At 28.3% G+C, this 24,885-nt stretch overlaps 1 protein-coding gene across 11 annotated transcripts in view; it reads right to left on the minus strand.

Moving 5' to 3' along the window:
• LOC107441504 (cell adhesion molecule Dscam1) overlaps window positions 1–24,885 on the minus strand; it is a 434,487-nt gene that overhangs the window by 314,078 nt on the left and 95,524 nt on the right. For all 11 annotated transcript variants that reach the window (XR_015429993.1, XR_015429992.1, XR_015429995.1 and 8 more), the window contains exon 4: window positions 8,340–8,498. Coding sequence is in view for 7 of the 11 variants with exons in the window: in XM_087154077.1 (XP_087010203.1) it covers window positions 8,340–8,498 (159 nt within the window). In the remaining 4 variants the exon portion in view is untranslated. The remainder of the gene's footprint in view (window positions 1–8,339; window positions 8,499–24,885) is intronic.

Consider the following 24,885-nt stretch of genomic DNA (forward strand, 5'->3'; position numbering starts at 1 on the left):
CTGCAATTCCCCAAATTTTCCAACAAAAAACTTTTACAGAGATTTTTTTTCCAAAAAAGCCTTGTTAAGAGCTTTCTATGTCTAGATCTTTCAGTGCAATTCTGCTGATTTTTATTTTCTCTACAACCAATAACCAACATCTCTTTGAAATCATTAATTTTAATTATCCTAATTTCTTTCTGCATAAGTATCGCATAAATTATTTAGGTTATTTTGAGTATAAACATGCTTTAAAAAAATAAAGATATAGCTGCAGGCATTCCTCGGATGGTGATTAATGATAATAATTATCTTAATTAAAAACTGCTTTTTTTTCGTTCGAAGAGAGATAAAAATTTATATTAGAATTAAGTTTTTTTTTTTAAATAGAATATTTCAACAAAATGTTGCAAATTTTCCTTCAAGAATTATTTCTAATCAAACTTTGTTAACTGCTTTCAAATGTTGAGTTAAATATATTTTCATATTTATTTAAAACTTCTATTTAATGCTTAAAACTGATTTTTCTTGCCGAAGCGGTTTCCTCTACCTTCGGCGAGTTTCAAAATCAGGAACTTTTTTGATATTACAAAGAAAGAGCGAAATCTGAATTTTCTTCTCATTTGCTATTCCGATATCAGAAAAAAAAATTCTTTAACACTAATTCAATTCCTGTCAACCTCACTTTCAAGAAATATTTTTCTGATGAGGTGCAAAAAGATTTCTTGCGGTCTTACATTGCAAAATGTTTCCAAAGTTTCTAGCAGCAATTTTGTTCTTTTGCGAAGAATCTAATTTTTTTTATAAAGTATTTATGTAAGCCATATATGGAGAAAAAATAAATTTGTATCTTAATAGTTAATCATATGCAAATGTTTTTATTTCGCATAGAAATTAAATGTACGCTCAATAACATTGAACATGCCATCAAAGTTTTGCTTATGAGCTAATTATATACCAGTTTTCAAAATATTCTAATTCCCAAACATTATTCTCCAATTCAGATTCTCCATATCACGAAGTTTTTAAAGCTTCTCTTTGAGTTTTCAAAATTAAATTAATGGATGCGATCTATTCCTTATCTGTATGAACCTAAACGAAAATCATGAGGTCACTATTTCATCTCCGAATCAGATTCTCCTACATTAAGAGTTTTTAAAGCTTCTCTTTGAGTTTTCAAAATTAAATTAATGGATTCGATCTATTCCTTATCTGTATGAACCTAAACGAAAATCATGAGGTCACTATTTCATCTCCGAATCAGATTCTCCTACATAAGAGTTTTCAAAGCTTCTCTTTGAGTTTTCAAAATTAAATTAATGGATTCTATCTATTCCTTATCTGTATGAACCTAAACGAAAATCACGAAGTCTCTATATAGTGCGTACACACAGAACTACAGCAAATATACTTTACTTAACAAAAAAATTACTGTCTTAACTACTTCCTTCAAAAATTTTTTGTCTGTGTTGTAAGCATTCGTTGTCACGCTGTTGTCTAGTCTTAGTTGCAAAGTCTTAGTCTAGAGGAAATTCTCGAATCAAAAATTCTTAATCTATTCGAAAAAGTAGCAGTTAGTAAAAATCAAAAAAGATGGAAATTAAGGAGAAGGTGCTAAAAACAGAAAGTTTTACTTCCAAAGAGGACCTCTTATCGTAGCATTGTTGAAATAATTCTTCACATTGTAAAGAAATTTACAAATGTTAGGAAATACAGAAGACTCCGATTCCCCACGCAAGCTTGCAATACGCACTTTAAATTTCTTATAGTAAAAAATAATTAATATATTAGCCTGTATTTAACTATAGTGTACGAATAAGATTACCTAATAAAAATAGATGGTCTTTTCATTTTTTATTCATTCATTCTTTATTTATTTGCTGAGTGGTTTGAAAGAAATAGTGGTTTTAATTACTCCTTGGGGACTTTTACTCTCCTAAGAGTTATTTCCAATGAGAAAATAATTGCTTAGTATGCTCAAAAATATTGAACGCCTGTATTTGGAGGGATTTTCTTTTAATTAAAAAATGAAATGAAATCTCGGTCACTACATTGGAATGAAGAGTTTATTTAGATGTTTGATGGATGTTAAAATAACATTACATCTATGGATGACGGAAGTCGCGGTAATGAAGGCCATGACAAGGAGCGTAGAGTGTATATGCTCTAATGGAGATTTAACTATAATACAAAATAAAGCAATTCAATATTCATTACTTTCAATGACATACTTTGCTAAAAAAATAAACTAATTATTGACACTGTAGAAGATAATGTACGTATTCGAAAAAAAAATTTTAAAATGCGTATAAAAGAGTGTTTATAAATATGCTGAATTAAGATATGAAATCTTTAAAAAAAAATTATTTTTACACCCATAAATCTTTCTTAAGAATCAAATAAATTGTATTTTTTTAAATTACTAGAAAACTCAATACCCAGTCCCCTCGGCTAGCCAAACCCCAAAATTGCTCCTAATTCTTCAATTTGTTTTCGTCCTTAAACAACGCCAATGTTGACCATAAAATCAATGAATATTTTCTTTTCAAAATATGCAATTATTGTTGATTTATGTAAGAATATTTTGTTAATGCGATAATCGTAAAGAAATTCCTAATCGTAAAGAATTGTAATGAATTTGAAAAATAATCATCTGAATTTGAGAAAAAGTAAAGCTTTATGAATAGAGATTGTTTGATTTCATAAGAACAAGTTGTTTACGAGATTTGCAATAATTCAAATAGAGGAAGTACAATTCTTATCAATACCTTTTTTAATGTTTACGTATTCCACAATAAAAGTTAAGATACATATCTGATGATCTGTAATTCTCTCTCTCTCTTTTTGCTACTTTTGATTGACATCTACTCCAAAGCGAGACTATTAAATAAAGATCTCATGAGGGAAAAAAATTCAACAACAATGGATAAATACTTCATATTTAAAGCAAAAGCTCTCAATATTTCGCCAAAAAGCCTTTAAATTTGCAATAACTTTCGAACAAACACCATTTAATCATACCAAATATCAACCATGATGTCAAATCTTTCAAATTTTTACTGTAGGCTGTAGAGCGACCCGTATGTTTTTTTCCATACAAGTTTACAAGCTCTCAAATAGTTCTCGAATGTTATTTTAAATTCCATTGTACTTCCTACACAATTTTCTACGCAAATACTTTCTTTCAAATTTCTAAGTCTATTGGTTTCTCACAGAAAAACAAACAGTAATGTTAAATCAAATGCCAAATACATCACTAGTGGTGGCCATTGCGATTTCTTTACAAAGAGAAATTATTTAACTGGTATTTTTTAATGAACACACCATACATCAGCTATCATATTTAACGCAAATTCAATTCTTTAAAAACTCGAAGGAAATTTTTACGAACTCTTTAATTTAACTATTTATTTCTATTCATTCTAAACTATTGAACTGTTAGTTTATTTTAAGCAATTATAAAAAATAGGAAGCAATTTTGTAACAGTTCTCTAACGTCGTAATTTTTTAAATTAACTTATTGGGTAAAGATAGAAACTGTACCACAAATATTTCCAGTTAACTAGTGAACATTTTACTGAGATGAAGCATAATTTTTTGTCAATAACTTTTACTACAATTCTGCAGTTAAAACACTTCTGTGCTCATTAGTACATTAATAGATATATTAATTTTTCAGTTTATTTAAAAAACTACGGGACATAAAATTAAAATGTAAATCCTTTTCACCATTTACCCATATTATCTTTAAGTGGTTAATATAATTTTTCACTTATAAGCATGTTAATAGAGTTTAAAAATAAATGCTTTCTGCAATTAATTTAAGATTTTAATTCAATTAAGAATTTTAAAAAATAATAATTATTTTGCGATAATAATAATTAACAAAGCTTATTCATCAATAAATACATAATTTGCATACACGTCATTGATAATATATGAATATTTATCATAATAATCTTAAGAACATTTTCTTGATTATCATTTTCATGACTAATATAATGAGAGGACATAATAAATGAATAGTAGTTAGTTATTTAGTTTTTTTTTCTTGGAGAGTTTTATTGAGGTTGAATTGAATTTGAAAAGATTCTAATTTGTATTATTGAGTTTGAACACAAATTAGAAAATTTTACTTAGAAAAATTATTATTTAATACAAATTTTTGATTACGCAGTATTTAAAAACAATATTTATAAATGATTTTTCTAGAACTATGCAAGCGTTTCTACCAAATTAATGATTGGAACTAAATATAAAGTCACATTTTTTATAGTTGTTTTAAAATAGGTACTTATACATAGGACTCCATAGTTTAAACAATGGATGCTTTGTTTGCTTGATTTAGACATTGGTCCAATTTGGAATCTCTAGTTTAAACAAAATTAATATTCAGAGTGTTTTTTTTAATTCAAATATGCGTAAAGCTGTTTTTTTTAAAAAAAATATTAGTTATATCTTGCAATAAATTTAATTAAGAGTGGATTGGCACAGACGGAAGTTAATGTATTTTACAAGCATTTTAACAATGTATAAACTGTACAGACAAGAAAAAAGTAAAATATTTAAGTTGATATTCATTTATGAGCAAACTAATATATTAAAAAGAAAATACTAAAGTAAAATCACAATAGAATTTTGCTTTGATTTGCAACGTTTATCATTAAGAATATATTTCTAACATTTCTAACTTGGGCACATACAGATTATGTGTGAAAGTGTCAAACATGAGCTGCGTAGTAGCTTAAGGTTTATTATAAATGTAAATAAATCTATATTTATATTCACAGTTGGTAAACTTTAACAGACTTGGAAGTATGTTTATGTATTTTGTTTGGATAACATATACAATAATGTGTTTGAATCACGTAGTGAATTCAATGGTCTTCTTTAATAAAACCCATAATTTAATTGTCTGTAACTTATTTTTATCAGAAAACGTTAGTTTTCTCTTGTAATTATAAATGCAATGAATTGAATTTTATGATAATCAGCATATTAAACCAATGACAAGCAAATTGATGCAATCTTAAAATATTAACGTAAAACAGGTGCCTTTTATCTGCAACTTGATCGCTATGTTTCAAAATATCAAGAGCTGAAAACGTGCAAACATATTAAAAGTTTTATCATTAAACCTGTCAAATTTTACTATAACTTTCATTAATGCAAAAGCAATGGCAAACAAACATTGCCCTAAGAAAGTAAGAAGTATTTGAAAAACTCTTTATTAATTATGACTGAAATTTCTCATGTAGAAGTTTGTCATAAACCACAAAATTCGAAGTCAAATGAAAATTATAATTGTTTTTTGTTAAAAATACGCGAAAAACATAAGTATATTAAAATTTTCTCACTAATTGAATTTAGAGGGATTGTGATTTAAAAGAATTTGAATTAAAATTTTACGATCATGCTATAAAAAAGGGTTACATTAACTGTATACCTGATTAATAGAAAGTAATATCCACGTTATTCAATTTTATTGAATACTTTGATATATAATTTAGCATTTAATTACGGAAATATATCATGTCTTGAGATAAAGATATTAAATGCTTAGTGGGAAAATGTTCCTTTAATAATAAATTTCGCGGAATAAGTGAAATAAATTCGAATTAGAATTCAAATTTAAAATATATTAACTTTTATATCCATCAAAATATATTTACCATTATTCATTTGAAATATTTCATTTCCCAGTTGACTACATTAGAGTGTGAAAATAAGAAATTTTATTCCACTGACAAATTAAAATACATATTTGTTGTATTTTAATACTCTGGATGTATTAGTATATTTAATTTACATTCAAAACCGTGAATTGCTTCGTAATTCTTACTTAAATTTAATCCTGTATTCCGTTTGGAATAAAAACGTTCCATTTAAATTTAAGGCTAATAATCATTTAAAAATAATTTCCCTTTTAAATTTTTTATAAAAAGCTCTTTTTTAAAAAAAAATTAAAGCACTTGCATATTTCTTTTTTCTTTTCAAATTAAAAGCCTTCTTGAGAAATTAAACATTAAAAAATACTATGCAAATTTTTTTATAAAAAATCTAATAAATTTAAATTATTTGTAAAAGATTTGTTGAGAAAGTAATTTCTTTATGTATTAAAATTTCATTTCAGCTTCAAAAGAATTGATTTTATCTACCTTTTGAAATTATTCTTTAAAAAAATATTTGAAATGTTTTATAAGTATATTATAATTTAATTTAAGCAGTGAATAAAAAGTGATGAGTTTAGCAAAGCTGATTTTAGTACATTACAATACTTTCCATTTTTACTTGCTTTGTATTATACTTATATAGCGATGTGTGATTTCAATGAACCAATAATAAATCAAGCATTATGAGATTTAAATTGTTTTGAGAGATTTTATAAAAGCCAACAAAAATTTTCATTAAAATAGCTCTTAGTTCAATATTGATAAGTATTTCTAATGCACTGTTAGAACTTTCATTATAAAATTACGGTAAATAAACGGCAAAAATCTGTCCATCCGTTTGCGGTGAAGAATATTTTTTACCTCTAAGGTTTTGAAAACGTTTACAACTTATATAGTTACAAAAAACATGGTTTTTTTACCATTTTTATCTATTATGGTTTCAAAACCATAAAAATGAAATTTGACTGGACATTGGAGCTCGGCTTTACGTGAAGTAATGTGAATTGAAGTTAGATTGCGGTTGAGTTGTGTTTGATCACATAACCAGTGGAATGTGGTTAACCTGGTTTATCTGGTTGTTTTACCTATCATAATTGAAAGGAAATACTTGACTATGTTTGTGTTGAACTGTGTTTTGGTGCTGCCATCTAGCGTAAATAAGAGTATCGTAGTCTGATAGTCCAGAGTCATAAATTGGGAAGTCTTGGAAGTGTACTGGTTGCTCTCGTTGTGTCAAAGGGAATGCAGGAAGCATTGTGGAGAAAACGTTGGGACTTGAACTTGCTCATGAGATTGACAGATTAGGCGCTTCGGGTATAATTTGTGCATAGCTGTAAGAAACTCAATGACGTATTAGGTGGGCCCAGTTGGTGCGATAAAATTCTGGGTTTTTAACCAATTTAGGTGAAAGCAGTTAATAAATGGTTTTTCTCAGAGTTATGAGTCTGAACACCATCTTTATTAATGGTTATATAACTGTTTTATTTGAATATGATAAAATAACAATTTATTAAATTATTATTTAGTCATTTTTTCCTAGAAACTTCTACTGGTGTATGTAAGCTTTATAAATACATACAATAACAATCACATATTAGATGTTGATAGGTATATTAGTATTTATCGAAGTTAGCCAGCATGATATATTCAAGTCTCGTTACAGACTGTCCTCCCACGTTTATTAACTTTAAACTTAATGTGACTGTAATAAACGAGAAATATGAGACCTTGAAAACAACAATTGCAAATTTCATACAATTGTCCGTTTTAGTCAAAATTCAGTTTTGCAAATAATTCACCTTAAGTAGAGATAACTGTAGGATTTATACTATACTTTTATAAAATGTCCTTTTATTTTTTTTGTTTAAGTTTAATAAATCGAATCATTGATAATATAATTTAATATGAATCGAAGATCGAATCTATATTTTATATCCCGTTAGCAATAAACTAAAAGTTTGATTTAGGTTTCAAAAAGTGCATGAATGCCTAGAAAAGATAAAAAAAAATAGACAAGAAATAAAAAAAATATTTTTAAGAAAAATATCACTGATCCGTGAATAACATTTCTCAGCTTTTAATTATGTAAAATCAGTAAGAAAAGTACTAAATTTCCGTGATATTATTTATAACAAAATAGACATATAAAACAGTTAATAGCAATTAAAGGATGATTGAAAAGTGTGTTTTTTTTTAAAATTGTTAGATAACTTTCAATTTAGATTGTTTGAAGTTATCAATTGATTGAACGTTAGATGCTTGTCATAAGTACTAGTGTTTTTTTTTTCAAAATAGTGTTAATATCTATTCATCAATAGTTTTTATATCTACTCATCAATAGTTTTTATATCTATTCATAAGCAGATATATAAAGCTAACGTGCCACAATTTCACTTACTTTTACACAATCATACTAAGAAAAAAGCCAGGAAATTTATCTGAAATTATAATTCGATAACAAATTAACCAGTATGATTAAAATGTAAAACCAAAAGTTTATACAATATACTTCCTATTTGCTTAAATTTTATCTTAAATTGCTTATAAAAATAGTTGAAGTCGAAGCTAACAACACTGTTATGAATAAAAACCGCACATCTACTGCAAATTTCATGAAAATAACATTAGCTATTAGAGCTGCAAAACGTATCCATGTTTTATTAGAAAAAAGATAAAAAAAATACTTACCAACAACTTTCAGTTTTCCCCACCCAACACTAACAACTTTTTCTTTAGTTAAACTGTTAGTCACTTGGCAACGATAGCGACGACCACCGTCTGCTTGTTCAACTGAAGCAACATGAAGCGTTCCAACACTAAAAGCTTGATACTTAGATCCACTATATCCTGAAACAAATAAAATCAGTAAAATATCAACAAAAAAGTTTTGTGGAATTGAAAATTAAAATATCTATTATACCATAAATTTATCGATATGAATATCATATACGGAGTAAAAATTCTCAAAAATTACCATAATGGGAGGTATTATGGATTATAAAATCAAATAACTCGCTTGAAAACACATCCTCCACTAAGTCATCTTACTTGAAGATGACTTAGTGGAGGATGTGTTTTCAAGCGAGTTTGTCAGGAAAAAATGACCACGTGTCGTTGTTCCATGAGGAACAGTGTTCAGCAGAGTGCGAAATATTAAGAGATACAGAATGGCTTTCAGACTTAGCATTTTTCTCAGGTTTGCATTTTTCACAGGTTTCAACAGTTTGCCCATCCCTGCTCTTAACTAATCAAATGTGAGATAAAGAATTTTTATTTTTGCTTCGCTGTTGAAAATCGTCTGCAAGAAACAATATTTATTTATTATTATTTCATCAGTTTCTTCAAATGCGAACAGAAAGTTCTATATAAGTTACGATTTTTAGGTATCATTTTGATGAATTCTCATTAATTTTTAATTGATTGATGAATAAGTTTTGTTTCCCTTATTTCACACGATTTAAAAAAGCAAGCAAAAAGAAGGCTGGGCAACGTCGTTTTAACAAGTAGCGATGTTAAAATACTTTTGAGCTGGGAGTTTGGTATCCACTTGCGTGAATTTAGATGCAAACAGATTCTATCCATAGGGATAATGTTTTTTATTTCTTAACTTGCAACAGGGAATAATAAGTAACTCTAAATAGAGACAAAGTCATTCATTAAGAAACATACCTTAAATAAAAAATAATTATAATCATAATAATAAATATATGTCATATTTATAAACATATTTCAGAAAAAACTATGGTAGGTTGCTTAGAAAAGAGATAATAACTATTTATTATTAGTTCCACAATCTTCCAAATCATGATAATAAAATTAGACGTATAAATAAATATTTCCAAAACATTTGTATCGAAATTTTTGTTAAAGCAGGCAAAATTAAATTCTCCTAAAATAAACAATCTACTACTGCTAGATGTTAACCATTTATTTATTTATCCACACATTTTTACCTTTATTAGGATGTTCTTGTTCGATTATTTCAGAGTATGTACGAGTAATAAGAAAGCTCTGAATATGTGAATAGGATTGAGACAAACAAAAGAGACACAGTTCATAAAGTGAGCAACTAAAGTAGTATATCCCATTATTTGAACAGAGTAAGTTATAGGAAATTAGCATATTACAGAATTATAAACAACAACTGTATTTTAATTTAATTTATGTTAACAATAAAGAACTTTTTTTTAAATTCCTTTCTCCAGTTATTGTTAAAGAATAAAATGAAAATAAATCTGTTAAAGAGCTTTTACAAAAACGGAAGAATCTGGGAAGGCGATGCACTACGATGGATATCTTTGAAGAGATGGAGATTCACAAGATTTATTGAATTGCTTTCAAAGAGGTTAGATTACCTCTCTTTTGCTATGTGCCAGGCTCTCTTTTTTCTATTGATCTTCTATTGAAGAGAGAAAGGCAGGAAAAAACAGGGTTGCAATGAATAGATTCCTTTTCTCAAGTAAGAGGTCCCATGTTATATTTTATTCTGATCACTTCTGTGCAACAAGCATTTACATAGGGTCTCCTTCACTCTTTTTTACTCTCTTTTATAAGGAGAAGATGCTCTAGAAATACAAAAGATTGTATCGAAAAATTATTTAGTTTACATCGAACACCTTTGCAAGTTTATTTTTTCCCTTACTTTGTTGATCATTTTATTGACCTCAAGGGAAGTAGCATAAACTGAAAAAATTTAAATTTTTTATGTAAGCTAACAAGATCCGTTTCTTGTCCACTGTTGCTCATCAACATTGAAACTGTCCGTTCGAAATTATCAAGATTATTGATTTATGAACTTATGCCTTTAAGATTATTCATACTATCATCTCGTTTAGTGTGATATTCTTTTATATTTATTAATCTAATGATGTTTTGTCAAAATTATTTTTATTGAATGTATGATACAGTGTGGGAATTTTCATTCATAAATTAGGGAGTGCATGGCACTAGAAATTAATCTTGTGTTGAAAGTAATGGGGCAAAAAATATGGTGTCGACGTTGGGTCTAGAACCTTATTACGTCTTATAGATAATCCTTCCCGGATAAATAAATTGTTTTTTAGTCATTTTTCCAAGAATTTTTTAAGAGTGCAACTATATCATTATTATTTTTTTTATTTTGTAACAGTAGTTGAGCAGCCGACACAATTTTGATTTTACGACTACTAATGTTCAGCTCCGTAGTCTTGTAACTTTGAACCCAATCCAGAAAACAAGGGAACTCTTGGACCAATTATTTGGGAAAATTTGGCTTCGTGGTGGACTTTTTGATGGAACTAACCGGCATTTGAGTTACATGAAGAGGAAGAACACGAGACCCTCCCACGGTTAGCCTGACAACAAGGGATCCATGATCCATCTACCACTGACGATATTTCACGTCTGCACTATGGTCGGTGCAGGTCGGATGCAGAATTCGTATCGATTGGGATTCGAACCCTGTTCGCCACGTTGGAAGGCGAACGCTCCTATCCTCTGAGCCATCGCGGCTCATGCGACAATAATTTGAAATTGCTTGAAGTGTTGCGTAATAATGGATATATTATTGACATCTATTTATTCAACTTAAAATATTATATCTTAAGGAGGACCGTAATCGAGGTGATTCGGATCACCGTGAGTGACTAGATGAAGACTGGGAGTCACCACTGTTGACGAGCTCGTCACAGAAGTGGGAGTATCGGGGACGGATTTGGATGTTCAGCAAGTTAGTTCAGCGGTGTTCGGAAAAAACACCGGTGATTTTCCTTATTCGCCGTCATAATTTTAGCATGTAACAATGTAAAGCTTGTTTCTTTCTCTATTTTTCTCATGTTTGCTGCATTTTTCCTTTCTCATATAATTTGACTTCTTTTCTTCAATTTTTTTAAAAGGTGGCTGTAGTGAAAAAAAAATTTCAACTTTAAAATCAGAAATGATAATTGATCATTATAGAAGTGGGTTTTATTTTATTATGATTAATTTTAAAAGTTGCAACAATATTAGGACAAGTTGTAATAACTTCAGCTTTTAAAAAGTTCGGTCAGTTGAAGTTAAATCGCTGAACTAAATGCTAAAATTCAAGTATTTTAGTTATCCATTTAGACTTAAGCAAATAACGAAAAACAGTGAGGAAGCTATAGATAGTTTATAATTGGTGTACCGGAACTTGTTTTTTTTCCACCAATGAATTACTAAGTGCATCACAGCAAGGCAGACAGTGACTGAAATCATGGTGATTCCGCCAACTCAATTGCTGTTGTCCTTAGACCTATTATTTGGAGAAATATGTTCAAACTCTTACATAAATCAGTAGTTTAATTTTTTTTTGTTGCTTATTTCTTCTACTTTTTCAATTGGGCCCTTTTCTATAGCCCTTTCTGGGCCAGAGTTTTTCCTAGAATTTCCCTTCCCATGAATTCGGCTCTCTTCTTTGCGATTGTTTTCCAGTTAGTAATTCGTAGGATTTTGAAATTTCATGTTATCCAGTCTTTAGGTCCATCGCTAACGCTAGTTTCCATTGGTTTGTAATTGAAAAACTTAAATGTCAAGGAAGAAGGGTCCTTTCAACAGATGTGAACCGCAAGCTTAAAGCAACTTATTTTGATATTGACTTCTGATTAAGCGACTTACTTTGCTTAGTTCGCTATATCTTAAAAACTCTTTAAGCATGTAGAATATATGCCATAATGCGTCATTGTGGCGACAACTGTGTAAATCTTCCTAATTCTCACTGAACTGGGTGTACCTGGTCTGGTGTACATTGTTACCTGGTCTGCACAAATTTAACAGTAGTAGTCAAATATTAGCTTGTGCGATAGCAACAGGCAAGAAAACACAGAATGAGAAAACGTAATTTTTCATGTTTTGCTTCAGAAAATATAAAGGTGACATCAAATGAATTATGGATGTACTAAAGGAATTTATCCTCCTATGAATGAAAAGCATTATGTTTCATGTTTTTCGTTTAGACGTTTAAGAACTTTTAATTTAGCCATTGAAATCTATACCATCTCGTAACTGTAAACAGAAAATAAGAAAAAAAACGTATATGGTCAAATTCAATCAAATCCTGAACTTCAAAAATAAAATTTATCAATGCTTAAAAAATTCTTCCAATTTCATAACACATTTTTAATGTCATTATTGTTGTTTTAATTATAACACCTTAATTTTAAATATTTATGGACAAGAGTAATAATTCCATCATTATATGCCCAGAAATTATTTACTTAGTAATTAGGATTTTTGCTTCCTAGTGATAATGTGTAAAAAAAATGTTACTATAATAATATATAGGAAAATATATTGAAATTAGCCATCCCAATTAATGAACTATAAGGACACTTTTATAGTTGTTATCGGACAATATGTTGCCATAAAAGTGTTCTTATATGCATTCTTCTAGTTAACAATAAAAGTTAAAAACTGAAATTCAAAAATGATAATAAAACGATGGCGATAACCAGTGAGATATTTTTCTAAAATTAAAATATTATTTTTAAATGTTAGGAATACCAAAAAAACGTATGAATATGACATTTTTGAATAGAAATGATTTGTTTGCAGGGTAAAGTTTGTCAGCTATTATCGGAAAAGTGTCGAACATTCAACTAATTTCTTACTGAAAGAATAAGGAAAATAATTTCATATCCTTTAGTTGTGATTTTTGAGATCTGTGTGCGGCGTGACGTCATGAGGCGGGGAAGAATAGCTCCAGCTTCGGCCTAAAGTTAGAGCAACCTACTACGATAACGAAGGTCCTTAGTTTGATTTTTCCGGCAGCCAACGTACATCTCTTTCACATATTTCTCTCTCCACATTACTTTTGATACTATCTTTTACAATTTTGAATTGATGGGGTTTTCAAATCCGACTAGTTTTGTTTTTTAGCTTCTGAAAGAAAAACTCAACGGAATTGAAATTGATTAAAACTATACCTACTTACATCAAAAAAAATAATTAAATGAAAAATTTTTAAACTAAAACTTAAAATGCCCTCATATTAAAGCAAAATATTAAAGGACCTGCAATATTAAATAAAACTTTTTAATGGATAATTTTGGCTAAAAACAAAATTATCAAATTACTATAGGCTTACAAACTTGTTGTTCAAACAAATTCCACAAAAAATATTTAACTATACCTTGTATGATTTTAAAATAAATTACATAGTTAAAAATATAATCAAAATAATTGTATCTCTATTCTTAGGATTTTTCAGACTCACAATTAAAAATAGGGATATAAACAATCGCTAATGACATGTTTTGTTATGATTATCACGTTTTTCAGTGAAATATAAAATTACTTTGAAAATTGCTTTTTCAGCAAATTACTAAAAACATATTTCGTTGCGTGTTTGAATTGTGATAAAAACATAATTATAATTTCCTTTTCATCTCGATAAAAAGATTTATAAGGAAAGATAGTGAACTGCATTTGTATTTCCCTACAGTCACTAATTACTTCTAATTAAATTGTATTCTTACTATCTATTTCAACATTATGGATAGAAAAATTATAATTTAAATATATATTGGCAAACAACAAAGTTATTTAAAAGGTATTATGAATATGATTTTAGAAGATTATTTTTTTTATATAATATTCATAAAGATTACAATGAGATATATTGCTTTTAAAATTTAAATTTTATTAGTATTGCGGATCTTTAAAGAATTTCCAGGTCAATGTATTTTATTTTATAACAGCCGCTGAACAGCCGATCCAATTTTGGGTTTAGGACTTATGTTCAACTCCGTAGTCTCGTAATTTTGAACCAATCCAGAAGACAAGGAAACTTATGGATCAGTACCCTCAGAGATATTATTTCAACATTTACTACACGGGAGTCTTCGGCCGGCAGGGATAGAACCCTCGGACTCTTGGACATGGATCCAGTGCCCTACCAACCAAGTTATTCAGGTCCCAGGTCAATGTATTTTATTTTATTTTATAACCGTCGTCGAACACTCGACCCAATTTTATGGGTTTACGACTACTAATGTTCAACAAATGGACTGCGAAAGGACTTCTAATGGACTACTAATGCTCACCTTTGTGGAGGACTTTTTGATGGAGCTAACCCGCATTTGCGTTACATGGAGAGGAAGACTAAGAGCACCTCCCACGGTTAGCCTGATGGCAAGGTAACTCTTACCCATGATCCGTCAACCACTGAGGATATTTCACGTCAGCACTGTGGTCGGTGCAAGTCGGATTCCGAATTCGTATCAAATGGGATTCGAACCCGGTTCACCGCATTGGAAGTCGAACGCTCTATCCCCTGAGCCATCGTGGCACAGGTCAATGTATTGTTCAACATTATAATAAATATATACTTATGTTTCGATAATAATAATAACTGTTATTAATTCACGTTTATTTAAATTGTGACCAGCATACAAAAAATGGATTACCATGCAAAATATTTGATTGGATCTTCAAGGTCTTAGAATCAATCTTGTCAATAGTTTGATGGGGTAATCTCAAATATGCTAATTATTTAATGCAGACGGTGTTTTCAGTTTTAATATCAAGCACAAAAATGAGATGAACAAGCTTTCTAAACAAACATACGTTTTTTTTTATTTATAGATTCGAATTTCTGAGGGGATGGTCGCAATCTGTTTATAATTTGGTTAAGAGTTCGATTCAAAGTTTGGACCCCCGAATGCTAATTTTACACTTTGCGTATTTCACGGTATCTCAAGAACTTTTTAAGTGATATGAATCAATTTTGATATGAATTATCGTGAAGTTCCGGTCATTATATCAAAAGTTTTTCAAAGTGGTCCATTTTTTTGAAGCATAGCAGAGCATACACATTTACACGCATTATTTTTAATATTAATTGTTGACTTCAGAAGTCGAAAAGGACCTTTTTACTTCCTGTGTTTAACAATTGTGGGATTACTTATACATTTATTTTATTTAAAAAAAACAAAAGTAGAGAAATAAATAAAATTATTTAAAGCAATAAATAGCTGCAGTACAAGTAAACTTTAAATATTATATGTATCTTAAGAAAATGCACACACTTCAGAGAATTAAAAAATGTGGAAGATACTATAATAAAGTGTTCATAAATGTGTTGTATTATTGTTGAAAAATTTTGTGTATTTCAATTTTATAGACTAATAACTTTTATTTACAATAACTTTTATAGACTAATAACTTTTATTTACAATCACTTTTGTAGACATTTTACTATAATATTAACGTTTACTTCATTATTTTTTAAAATAAATAAATGATTAAATGCTTATGTTATTGTTTCTAAATACTTTTTTTAAAATTGATTTTTGCTACCTATTATAATAAATGTTTCGTGGAAAAATACAGCAAGCTCTTTATCTTTAAAAATAGTTGCATTCAGCAAGTTTGTGTAATGAGTATTTTCATTGTGTTTTAACATCTTTTCAGCTATATTATTTTTAAATTATTTCTGCATCGCAAACCTTTTCTAAGGATTTGAGAATTCATTCTACAATTGTAAAGATAAAATAAATAAATAAAAAATTCTATACATTTCATTCCACAAAATTCAAATGTGCACAAAGAGATAAATTTTTTTAGAATGGATTGAAAAATCTAACAAACTTTTCAAGAGATGTCTGCCTAGGAATACTATTTTTAGATACAGATATTAATATCATGTTACGACTGAACAGAATTTTTTTCAAAATATAGGATTTTGAACGTTTTTAATGTATGATGTTTCCACAATTTTTCTGAACATAATAATGAAATTTATATCATATATCATAATTTTTCTTTCTCTGAGTTCTTTTATCATGAAATTTTGTATTTTACTGAATGGAATGTATATTTTTCAGAAAAATAAAACTTCTGTGTATGTTCATACATTATAATTTTATTCATTATAACTGTAAGGAATTAATAAAGTGCATTGCTTGATTTTTCTAATTTTGAACGTGTTTGCTTTAATTTTAAATTTTTTTTAATTATTTTTGAAAAAAAAATTTTTTTTCTCATAATATTCAATTAATTTCCTTTTTTAAAAGCTTATTTCAAGAAATTTTTGCATTTTGTTTCTGCTCTTTTATTTGAAAAAAACATTAATAAACATTTTAATATTGATTATAATTTGTAATAAATTTTAATATTGACGCATAAACTATTAAAAAACAGTGACATTGCGAAATCATAGATAACACGAAGCTAATAGGATACATTTTGCGTCTAATCAGAAAAATTTCATAGTCTGAAAAATAAAATGAAGTGTTAAGCAAGTGTTCGAAGGAATGTTTTTCTTAAATATATATATTTTTAAATCTTAAATCTAAATTTTTGAAAATATTAAATTAATTGCTTTTGTGTTATTTCTTCATATTTTATAGAAATTTTTGCATTTTGTTACAGTTTCTTCACGCTAATTAAAAATACACATTAATAACTGTTTTCATTCCGTGGTAATAGATTTTAATATTGACGCATAAAACATTAAAAACAATGACATTGTTAAATCAACGATAAAACGCAGTTAACAGCGTACATTTCATTTCTTGTTTAATCAGAGTACAATTTAATGTCTGCAAAATAAAATTAAAGAAATTAATAATATAGTTAACGTAACTATTGGAAATTTAGGAAATTAAATTTTGCTACTATTGGTTTAAGAAAAGCCCCTTAAATATTGTAATACAATATTATTTAATTATTTCATTTAAAAATTCTATTTATTAACTGAAATTAAGTATTTTTCTAGCAGAAAGGTTTTTTTAAATAATTTTGTTTGTAAATAATTTTATTTTAAAATAAATCCTTGTTTATCCCATACATTTTATCGTTCTTATAATAATGATGTAATCGATTGCAATAATGCATCTGTTTACTAAAACTTAAATTATCGCTAATAAAAATTGCTACTTTAATAAATTTTCGTTATTTTTATAGTTTTATTTAATGATAAGGGGAAAATATTAAATTACATATAGTTCATTATATCTCCTATCTCTTGGGAGCCATTATATCTGCAAATGAAAGGCATTCAAAAATAGAAACTTTTGACACTTATTGCAACACTGTAAGAAATTCTACTTCAAACTACTGTATGAAGTACTAGTACTTTGGATGCATCGAGCGTAAAATTTATTTTACCGTAAATAATATTGATTTTGAGGAATTATTATTCTGTAAACTACGGTATATCAGATTTTTTTCTCCGTAGCATGTTGCAGTAAGAATGAATTTTACCGTTAAAAGTACCGGAATCCTGAGTATCAATACTTTTTACTGTAAGTTGGTCCAGAATTCATTACAGTGTAGGAGCTTTACCCCCTTAACTTTTACTTTGATGAATGAATGCAAATCAAGTCAGACGTATGTGCTAAAGTGTAAAAAGTTCAGCAAATAAAAATATGTCTTAAATGAATAACGTATGTCTTTCTCTTATAGAATACTTAACCAATGAAATCTATATGAATTATGCGAAGAGGTCAAATTTAGCAGTAAGAAAAGTAATATTTTGACATTGAATAAAGCAATTTCGCTACTGCACGTAGTGAAACAAGGGGTTTATTTTATGGAAGTTAAAGCTTCTTAATTTCGTGACCAAAATCATGATTGTAGTAATATAGTCATCAATGAGCACATGCTGCTTTTACTTTCCGAGAAAGCTAGTACCCTTGGATTTAAAGGTGGGTGAGAATTGAACCCCAGTTCTTTACGATGACAGTTCAGTGTCTTAACCATTGAGTCATAGCTTTAAGATATAGACATCAATTATGCAAACAGATTTATGCATAACGCATCAATAAAAATTAACAAAAGTTACCCGCAAAATAATGTTAGCATATCACTATGTTAATATAGTTTTTTTTGCAAAATTTATGTTTTTTCAACGATTTTTTTTTTATATTTCAAATTGAAAAATATGCCATAGCATTATTTTAAACAATTCTAACCCATAAATTAAAGTTGATGAACATTATAAACAACAGAAAAAAAATTAAAGAAGGCGAATACTTTAAAAAAAATGAAGGAAACATTTGTCAAGAAAAATGCTTGGCAAAACAAACATTGAAATCGATAGCATTAAAGTCAATGACATTAAACTTAAAATCATCGTAAATAATCATTATCAACATCAACTTTTGAACTTTTTCAAAGAATAGGTAAATATTGAAATGGGATAAAAAAAAGTTTCTACTTTTTGGAAATCGATTAAGTCAACAGAAATGGAATAGTTTTAATTAATTTAAACGGAACCTTAGATAAATGCATACTTGCATGTCAAGCAAATCAAATCACGAAATTTTAATCATGGAGTTACGAAAACTTAGCTGAGAGGTGTTATCTCAAACCGAAAGAGCATTCTAGAGATTTTCGAACCTTAAGCGTGAAGTAATTTCACTGATTAAACTTAAACTGTTAAATGCAATTATGCTTCTGATTTTGATGGATCGCATTTAGTTAATTTCTACGAAAGTCCTCAAAACAATGAATCATGCGTATTTAATCCATCTATCTTTAAATATATCGATAAAGTTCGAGATTTTCTTGACATTGAAATATATTTTATGTCACTTTTATGTCAAGAGTTGGAGATTCTTCCTCTGAGGGAGATTTGTGACAAGACTCAAAACATGTTGCCTCATGTTTGGGCAATTTAGATGAACGCTAGACAGAAAATGTCAAAACTGCTATGGAAGTTAGTGTATGATTAGGATGATAGTTAGAAAGGATTTTGAAGGCTACGTCAAGTATAAGGGTTGGTTGTTTTCTTGGTCAAGAGTGACAGAAGTCGGGATTAAAGTTTATATTCTACTTTGGCTTTTTTTGTTTTCTTTGTGTAGTTTAACTCGCAATAAAAAGTTCAACAAGGAAGTGTCTATCGCAAATGAATCTGGCATTTTATATGAAAATGGTTTTTATGTTAGGACAAGTTGTATAAAAATACATCACTAATTCTAAGTAGGTATGGTGGGAAGTTATTATAAATAATATATAACATAAAAATTTATTCAATTATTTTACTTATTGCCTATATATCAGTAACAGAAAAATACTTTGCCCAAAATACTTTTGCTTTTATTTTAATATACTATTTATTCATTCAAGTGGCTTTAGTTGTAAAAATTAACTTCAAAATTTAATTCAGAATATTTAGCTATTTTAACAAAAAAATATTTATCTCAAACATTGTCCATATAATTTTATTTTAGTTCAAAACCAAAATACTCGTTATTTGCAGCGAGGAAAGAAAATGGTGCAACAAAAGATTCCGTATAAAAAATGTGCTAAAATCTATTTTTTTTTTAGCATATTTTTTATAAATCGACAAAAATCAAACTCAGCAGGTAAAACTGAAAAGTAGGTAAGTTCTCTACGTTAATAGCCTGTTTCTATCACAGAAACAGGCTATTAACAGAAATCAGACAGAACAGAACAGATTAACAGAAACAGAAATCAGAAAAAAGAATCTCAAATTTGTATTAGGCTTGCCCAAATGTAAAATAGAGAAGTTTATCGGTATCAGAAATGCAGTAAGTCTAGCAATGTCTCAATTCATGGGAATAAATTAAATTAATTGCGTATTACTATCTAACCAGTTCACGTGAGAGCATTTTAATGTGAACTGGTCAAACTTAGAGCAGTTTAATGTGAACACCTTCTTTTAAAAAGATTTTTTAAAAAAAATTTCTTTTACTAATTCAATGACAATGTTATATTGCAGATTATTCGTTTAAAGGAGGGCAAGTAATACGAAAGTAAACAAACGACATAAATATAAATAATAAACATTACCACTCAATATGTTTTAAAATGTTAAGTTTCATCTCTAGTTAGGCATACGAGTAGGTGTATATATAGTATATCCACGTGCCGTTAAAGTGACTACAAAACATCGACACATAATTTTCTAGCATCCCTCATAGGTAGTATTCGTTTCTTTCTGAGCCTTTTGATGTTAAAAGGAATGTTTCTTATGCTTAAGGAACTGAATTTTTCCATTAGGGCTATCTCATGCTCAAAGTTCTAATTTGCAGTTCTTCAAAAGCCACAAGAATGGAGTTTCTATGAGAAATTGGAGAGTTACAGAATTCAAGCATTGAGAACAATATCACTAACGTTGTAAAGAAATGGCACCTGATGTTTCACCAATTTTTTTTTTATAATTCCTTAGATTCTAGTCTGCTAAGCCATCGTCACATCTCGTACTATTGTAGTAAAAGAGCTCTTCAACTCTGTGCTATCGTTTGAAAACCCGTTTGCATGAATACTATTCAGAATTATTGTAGTCTTTTTCTTTTGCACATATATAGTAAGTATTTAGTTCTCATTTTCTAGTGCAAAAGATGAATGTCAAGACGAAAATGGGTACTGAAATTAGGAGAACAATTTCTCAAGACAAAAGACAGCAATTCCGCTGCACCTAGAGCTTAGGTGTGGTTCTTAGGTTAGGTAACTATTCCAGATCAACACTACTTTGTCCAGAATTATTACAAACATAATAATTATTAATAGCAAATTACAAATTACGAACAATAATATATATTGCAAAATATAATCAGCTTGTACATGATTTCTTTAGAGGCATAAACGAAATTGCAGCTTAATTGGAACAACATAGTATACTTAGTACACTATTCAAAAGTGTACTATTAATAGTATACTATTAATTTCGACATAGCATAGTTAGAAACAATTTAGGAAATTAAAAATATATGAGCTTTGAAACTCGCACGTAGCTTTAAAAATAATACAAAAAAGGCAAAAAAAAAGATCAAAATGACCCCAACGGATCCTTCTAGCGTTAAGAAAATGGAAGCTAATAGAAATTATACATGTTAAAATCACTTAAATACAGTTCACAGAGATTTAAAAAATTAAATATAAATATCCTTTACACAATTGAAATCATAAATACTTATTTTAATGACGATAAACACAATGATTCAATCAAATCACAACAAAATAATAACAGCGAAATTTTGTTGACTGATTCTGAATTACAAACGCAAACTTCTCACGATAGAAAAAGTAAGCCATCACATCGTTGTTTTCGGAAATAAAATTAATTTTCGTTCTGAGTGAATGCTTGAGAATTGGGTGTAAGCTAATTTTATTATAAGTGTCTAAATTTTAATTACACGCTTTAAATCATGTTTGAACTCCAGATTCGGTGTTAACCTGTAATAACGTGTCCCTTCAGGTAATTATTTTGTTTTTCAATATTATATTCTGAAAGATATTACACCACAGTTTTTACAGTGCAGAGGAAAATATAACGCATAAGAATAACACAGAAATTGCAGAAGGAAAAGTATGAGACGAAATAGTTTTGTTTTGTATCTTTTATTTTTATTCTTTTCTATATTTTTCTGACTGAAAACTTATTTTACTAAAACTTATTTTACTGAGATGTTTGAATTAATGTTCCTCGAATGCTCTATCATGAAAAATTCCTCGAATACTTATCATGAAAAATGAAAGAAAGGAAACTGCTCTAGTATTAGAAATGTTTCTCCAGTCATGTACTCAAAATAGAAAGGATAATAATTTTTTTTTAATAAAACAGCTTGAAAATTTGAAAAGAGTTTAATATGGTTTTGTAATAATCTGTTCTAATTTTAAATTTAATATATTTTAATAGCATTTGATATAGGTAGGACTGATAGACCTCGAATAATTGTAGACTTTGAAATAAGCTCCAATCATCATCCAAAAACAAATTTTCTGAATTTGCAGGATACATTTACCAGATAAGTAGCTCACTTTTTCAACATAATATACAAATGATTTGAAAAAATCAACCTATTTTTGAGTTCTTAATTCTCCAACTTTTGCTATATATTAGCTGAGTTCAAGTTTAATAAATAAATTTATTTATTTATTTTAAACTGCTGAAATAAGTAATGAATAAATATTAAATAATGCGTAAAGAAATTAATATTTTATCTAAATGAATTTTTAAAACATAATTTATTAACATTTTCTGAGATTTAAAAAATCAAATATTAATCGGGGTCAGATCACAGAGATAGGGGCACAACAATTTTAAGACTAACATGGGCCATAAAATCCGGCTTGAATTCCCAAATTAGTACTCATCAATCTGAAGTTGGGTACTCTGCTAGCTGCTCTTTTTCTGAACTAATGCGGCCTTAATACTCCTTAAGATTAATATTCAAACCTAATGATTGAACTGTTTTCACTTGCTTGCAATTGAAAAAAAATTAAAAATTCTAACTTTGATTAAATATTCCTTGATAATACAAGCAATTGGAATTATAGAGGTTGGAAATGCATGTGATAAATATTTTTTTCCAAAAGAATATTTTGCAAACAGCAATTTTTTTTTTTAGTTTGTTGCAGCTAAAGACTTTAGGAGATTTCAAAATATTCTATGGATAACTGTACACTTGACGAGGTAGCAAAATTTTCAGTAGGTTATTTAGCAATGCACCGAAAATATCTGATTGAGTAAATGAAGATCATTATATTTTTCAAAAACACTCATAAGAATGCTGTCTTAAAAATAAAAATGTATCAAATCATTTTATCCTCCTAAGCCCTACAATTGCTGCGCAATATACATTAAAAGAGCAGTCATAGGTTTTGTTTCAAATTCAGTTAGAGCTAACGGCACAAAATTTCATAATATTATTTTAAAATCCGGTATTGTTTTTATTTCTTTATTCCAAGTGATTAATAAGTGACTTTCTTTCATAAAAAATTTTCTGAGATAAAAAAAAAGGAATGCGCATAAATGTATGAAAAATATTAGTAAGTAAGTACATATGCTCCGAACCATAGAAAATAAATTGTGTTTGAAATCATGTGATCTAAGTCCCTGAGCAAAAATATCTTAAATAAAATATAGATTGAGCTAGTGTTAATAGCATTCATCTTGATTAACCCCCAAAAATTATAATTTAGCAACTTTATTCTTTTAAGTTTCGAATGCCTTATGTAAAAATACTTTTCGTATTTATTCTCAGTCATTCTCACTAACGATTTTGTAAAATTAGGAGAATAAAAGCGATATTCCGCTGATTTTGAGTAAGTTAGTTTAGAAAGTGAAAATGCCTTTACTTTAAATTTAATCTGCAAGCTTATAATTGACAAAATTTAGCGTTTAGGCAAGTGACATTTTAATTTGGAATCAAAAGAGTGGCTTAATGATGTACAATTGTCGCCAAATGCATTTAGAATCATCTTTTACTTTGAAAATTAAAAACAAGCAAACTTATTGCTGCTGAATTCGGCGAGATTTAAAATTTAAACACTGTTAGGATTGTTTTCGTATAATAATAGCCAAAAAACTGATGTTAAAAGCCGACAAAATGCAAATTGCGAAAAAATACATCAAATTATGATTATTGATTTAATTTCTTCCAAACTGAACTAAAGATTAATTCTTGCCTAAAAAAGTGATTTTCCTATCATTCTGCTGCAAATAAATTTTAAAGATATTCAGTAGATGACTAGGGAAAGAGATGTAATTGCTTCCATTTTTTACTTTTTTTTAAATTCTGCATAGAGAAAAAAGAAGCCTGGTTAAAGTTACCAATATAGTTGACAGTGATTCTGCCTAGATGGAAACACCAACCAGCTCGTTAGTTTTTGTTGAAACACTTTGGTAATGATTTTGGTTATACTAGCAATAAAATATGGTTTCATAGTGTGTGATAAATTTGGTAAATATGGTAACATTTGGTAATTTTATCATGCCACCTTAGACCATTACATAAAAACCATGCATTTGATTAAATTTAATTTTCTGGTTGGTAATTTTTACCAAATAAGCGATAATAAGAGCTATAACTTTGAAAACTGGAAATTCTGGTAAACTGTTTCCATATGAAGACAACGTATATTTTGTATTTATAACCTGAATTATGGTTTTTCTTACCATAGATGTTTTCCCTATACAGTGAGGTAGTTTTATAAAAATGTTTTTTTCTCTCCTGTGCTGGACACATCGAATTTCGTTCAAGTTTGTAAATGCATAACGAAATTAAGTAAAGCTTAAAAAAGTACCAAAAAGTTTCATATCAGTTTTAAAATCTAAAATATTCACTTTAAAGGATTTGTGTATCCGTAACAAAAACAGTATATAGTTTTAAATTCACATTTCAGTAAAATAATAATTAAATAAATTGCGTACTACATAACAAGAATAGCTCTCTATCATGGAATTTGAGAACAATGTTGAATAGCAACTGATAATAAGCATAAATTTACCTGTGGAAGTGTGTGTAAAACAATTCATTTTAATCTC

This window comes from Parasteatoda tepidariorum, chromosome 10 (genome assembly GCF_982258835.1).
Source record: "Parasteatoda tepidariorum strain Cologne lab strain chromosome 10, Ptep-v5.0, whole genome shotgun sequence".
Lineage (NCBI taxonomy): Eukaryota > Metazoa > Arthropoda > Arachnida > Araneae > Theridiidae > Parasteatoda > Parasteatoda tepidariorum.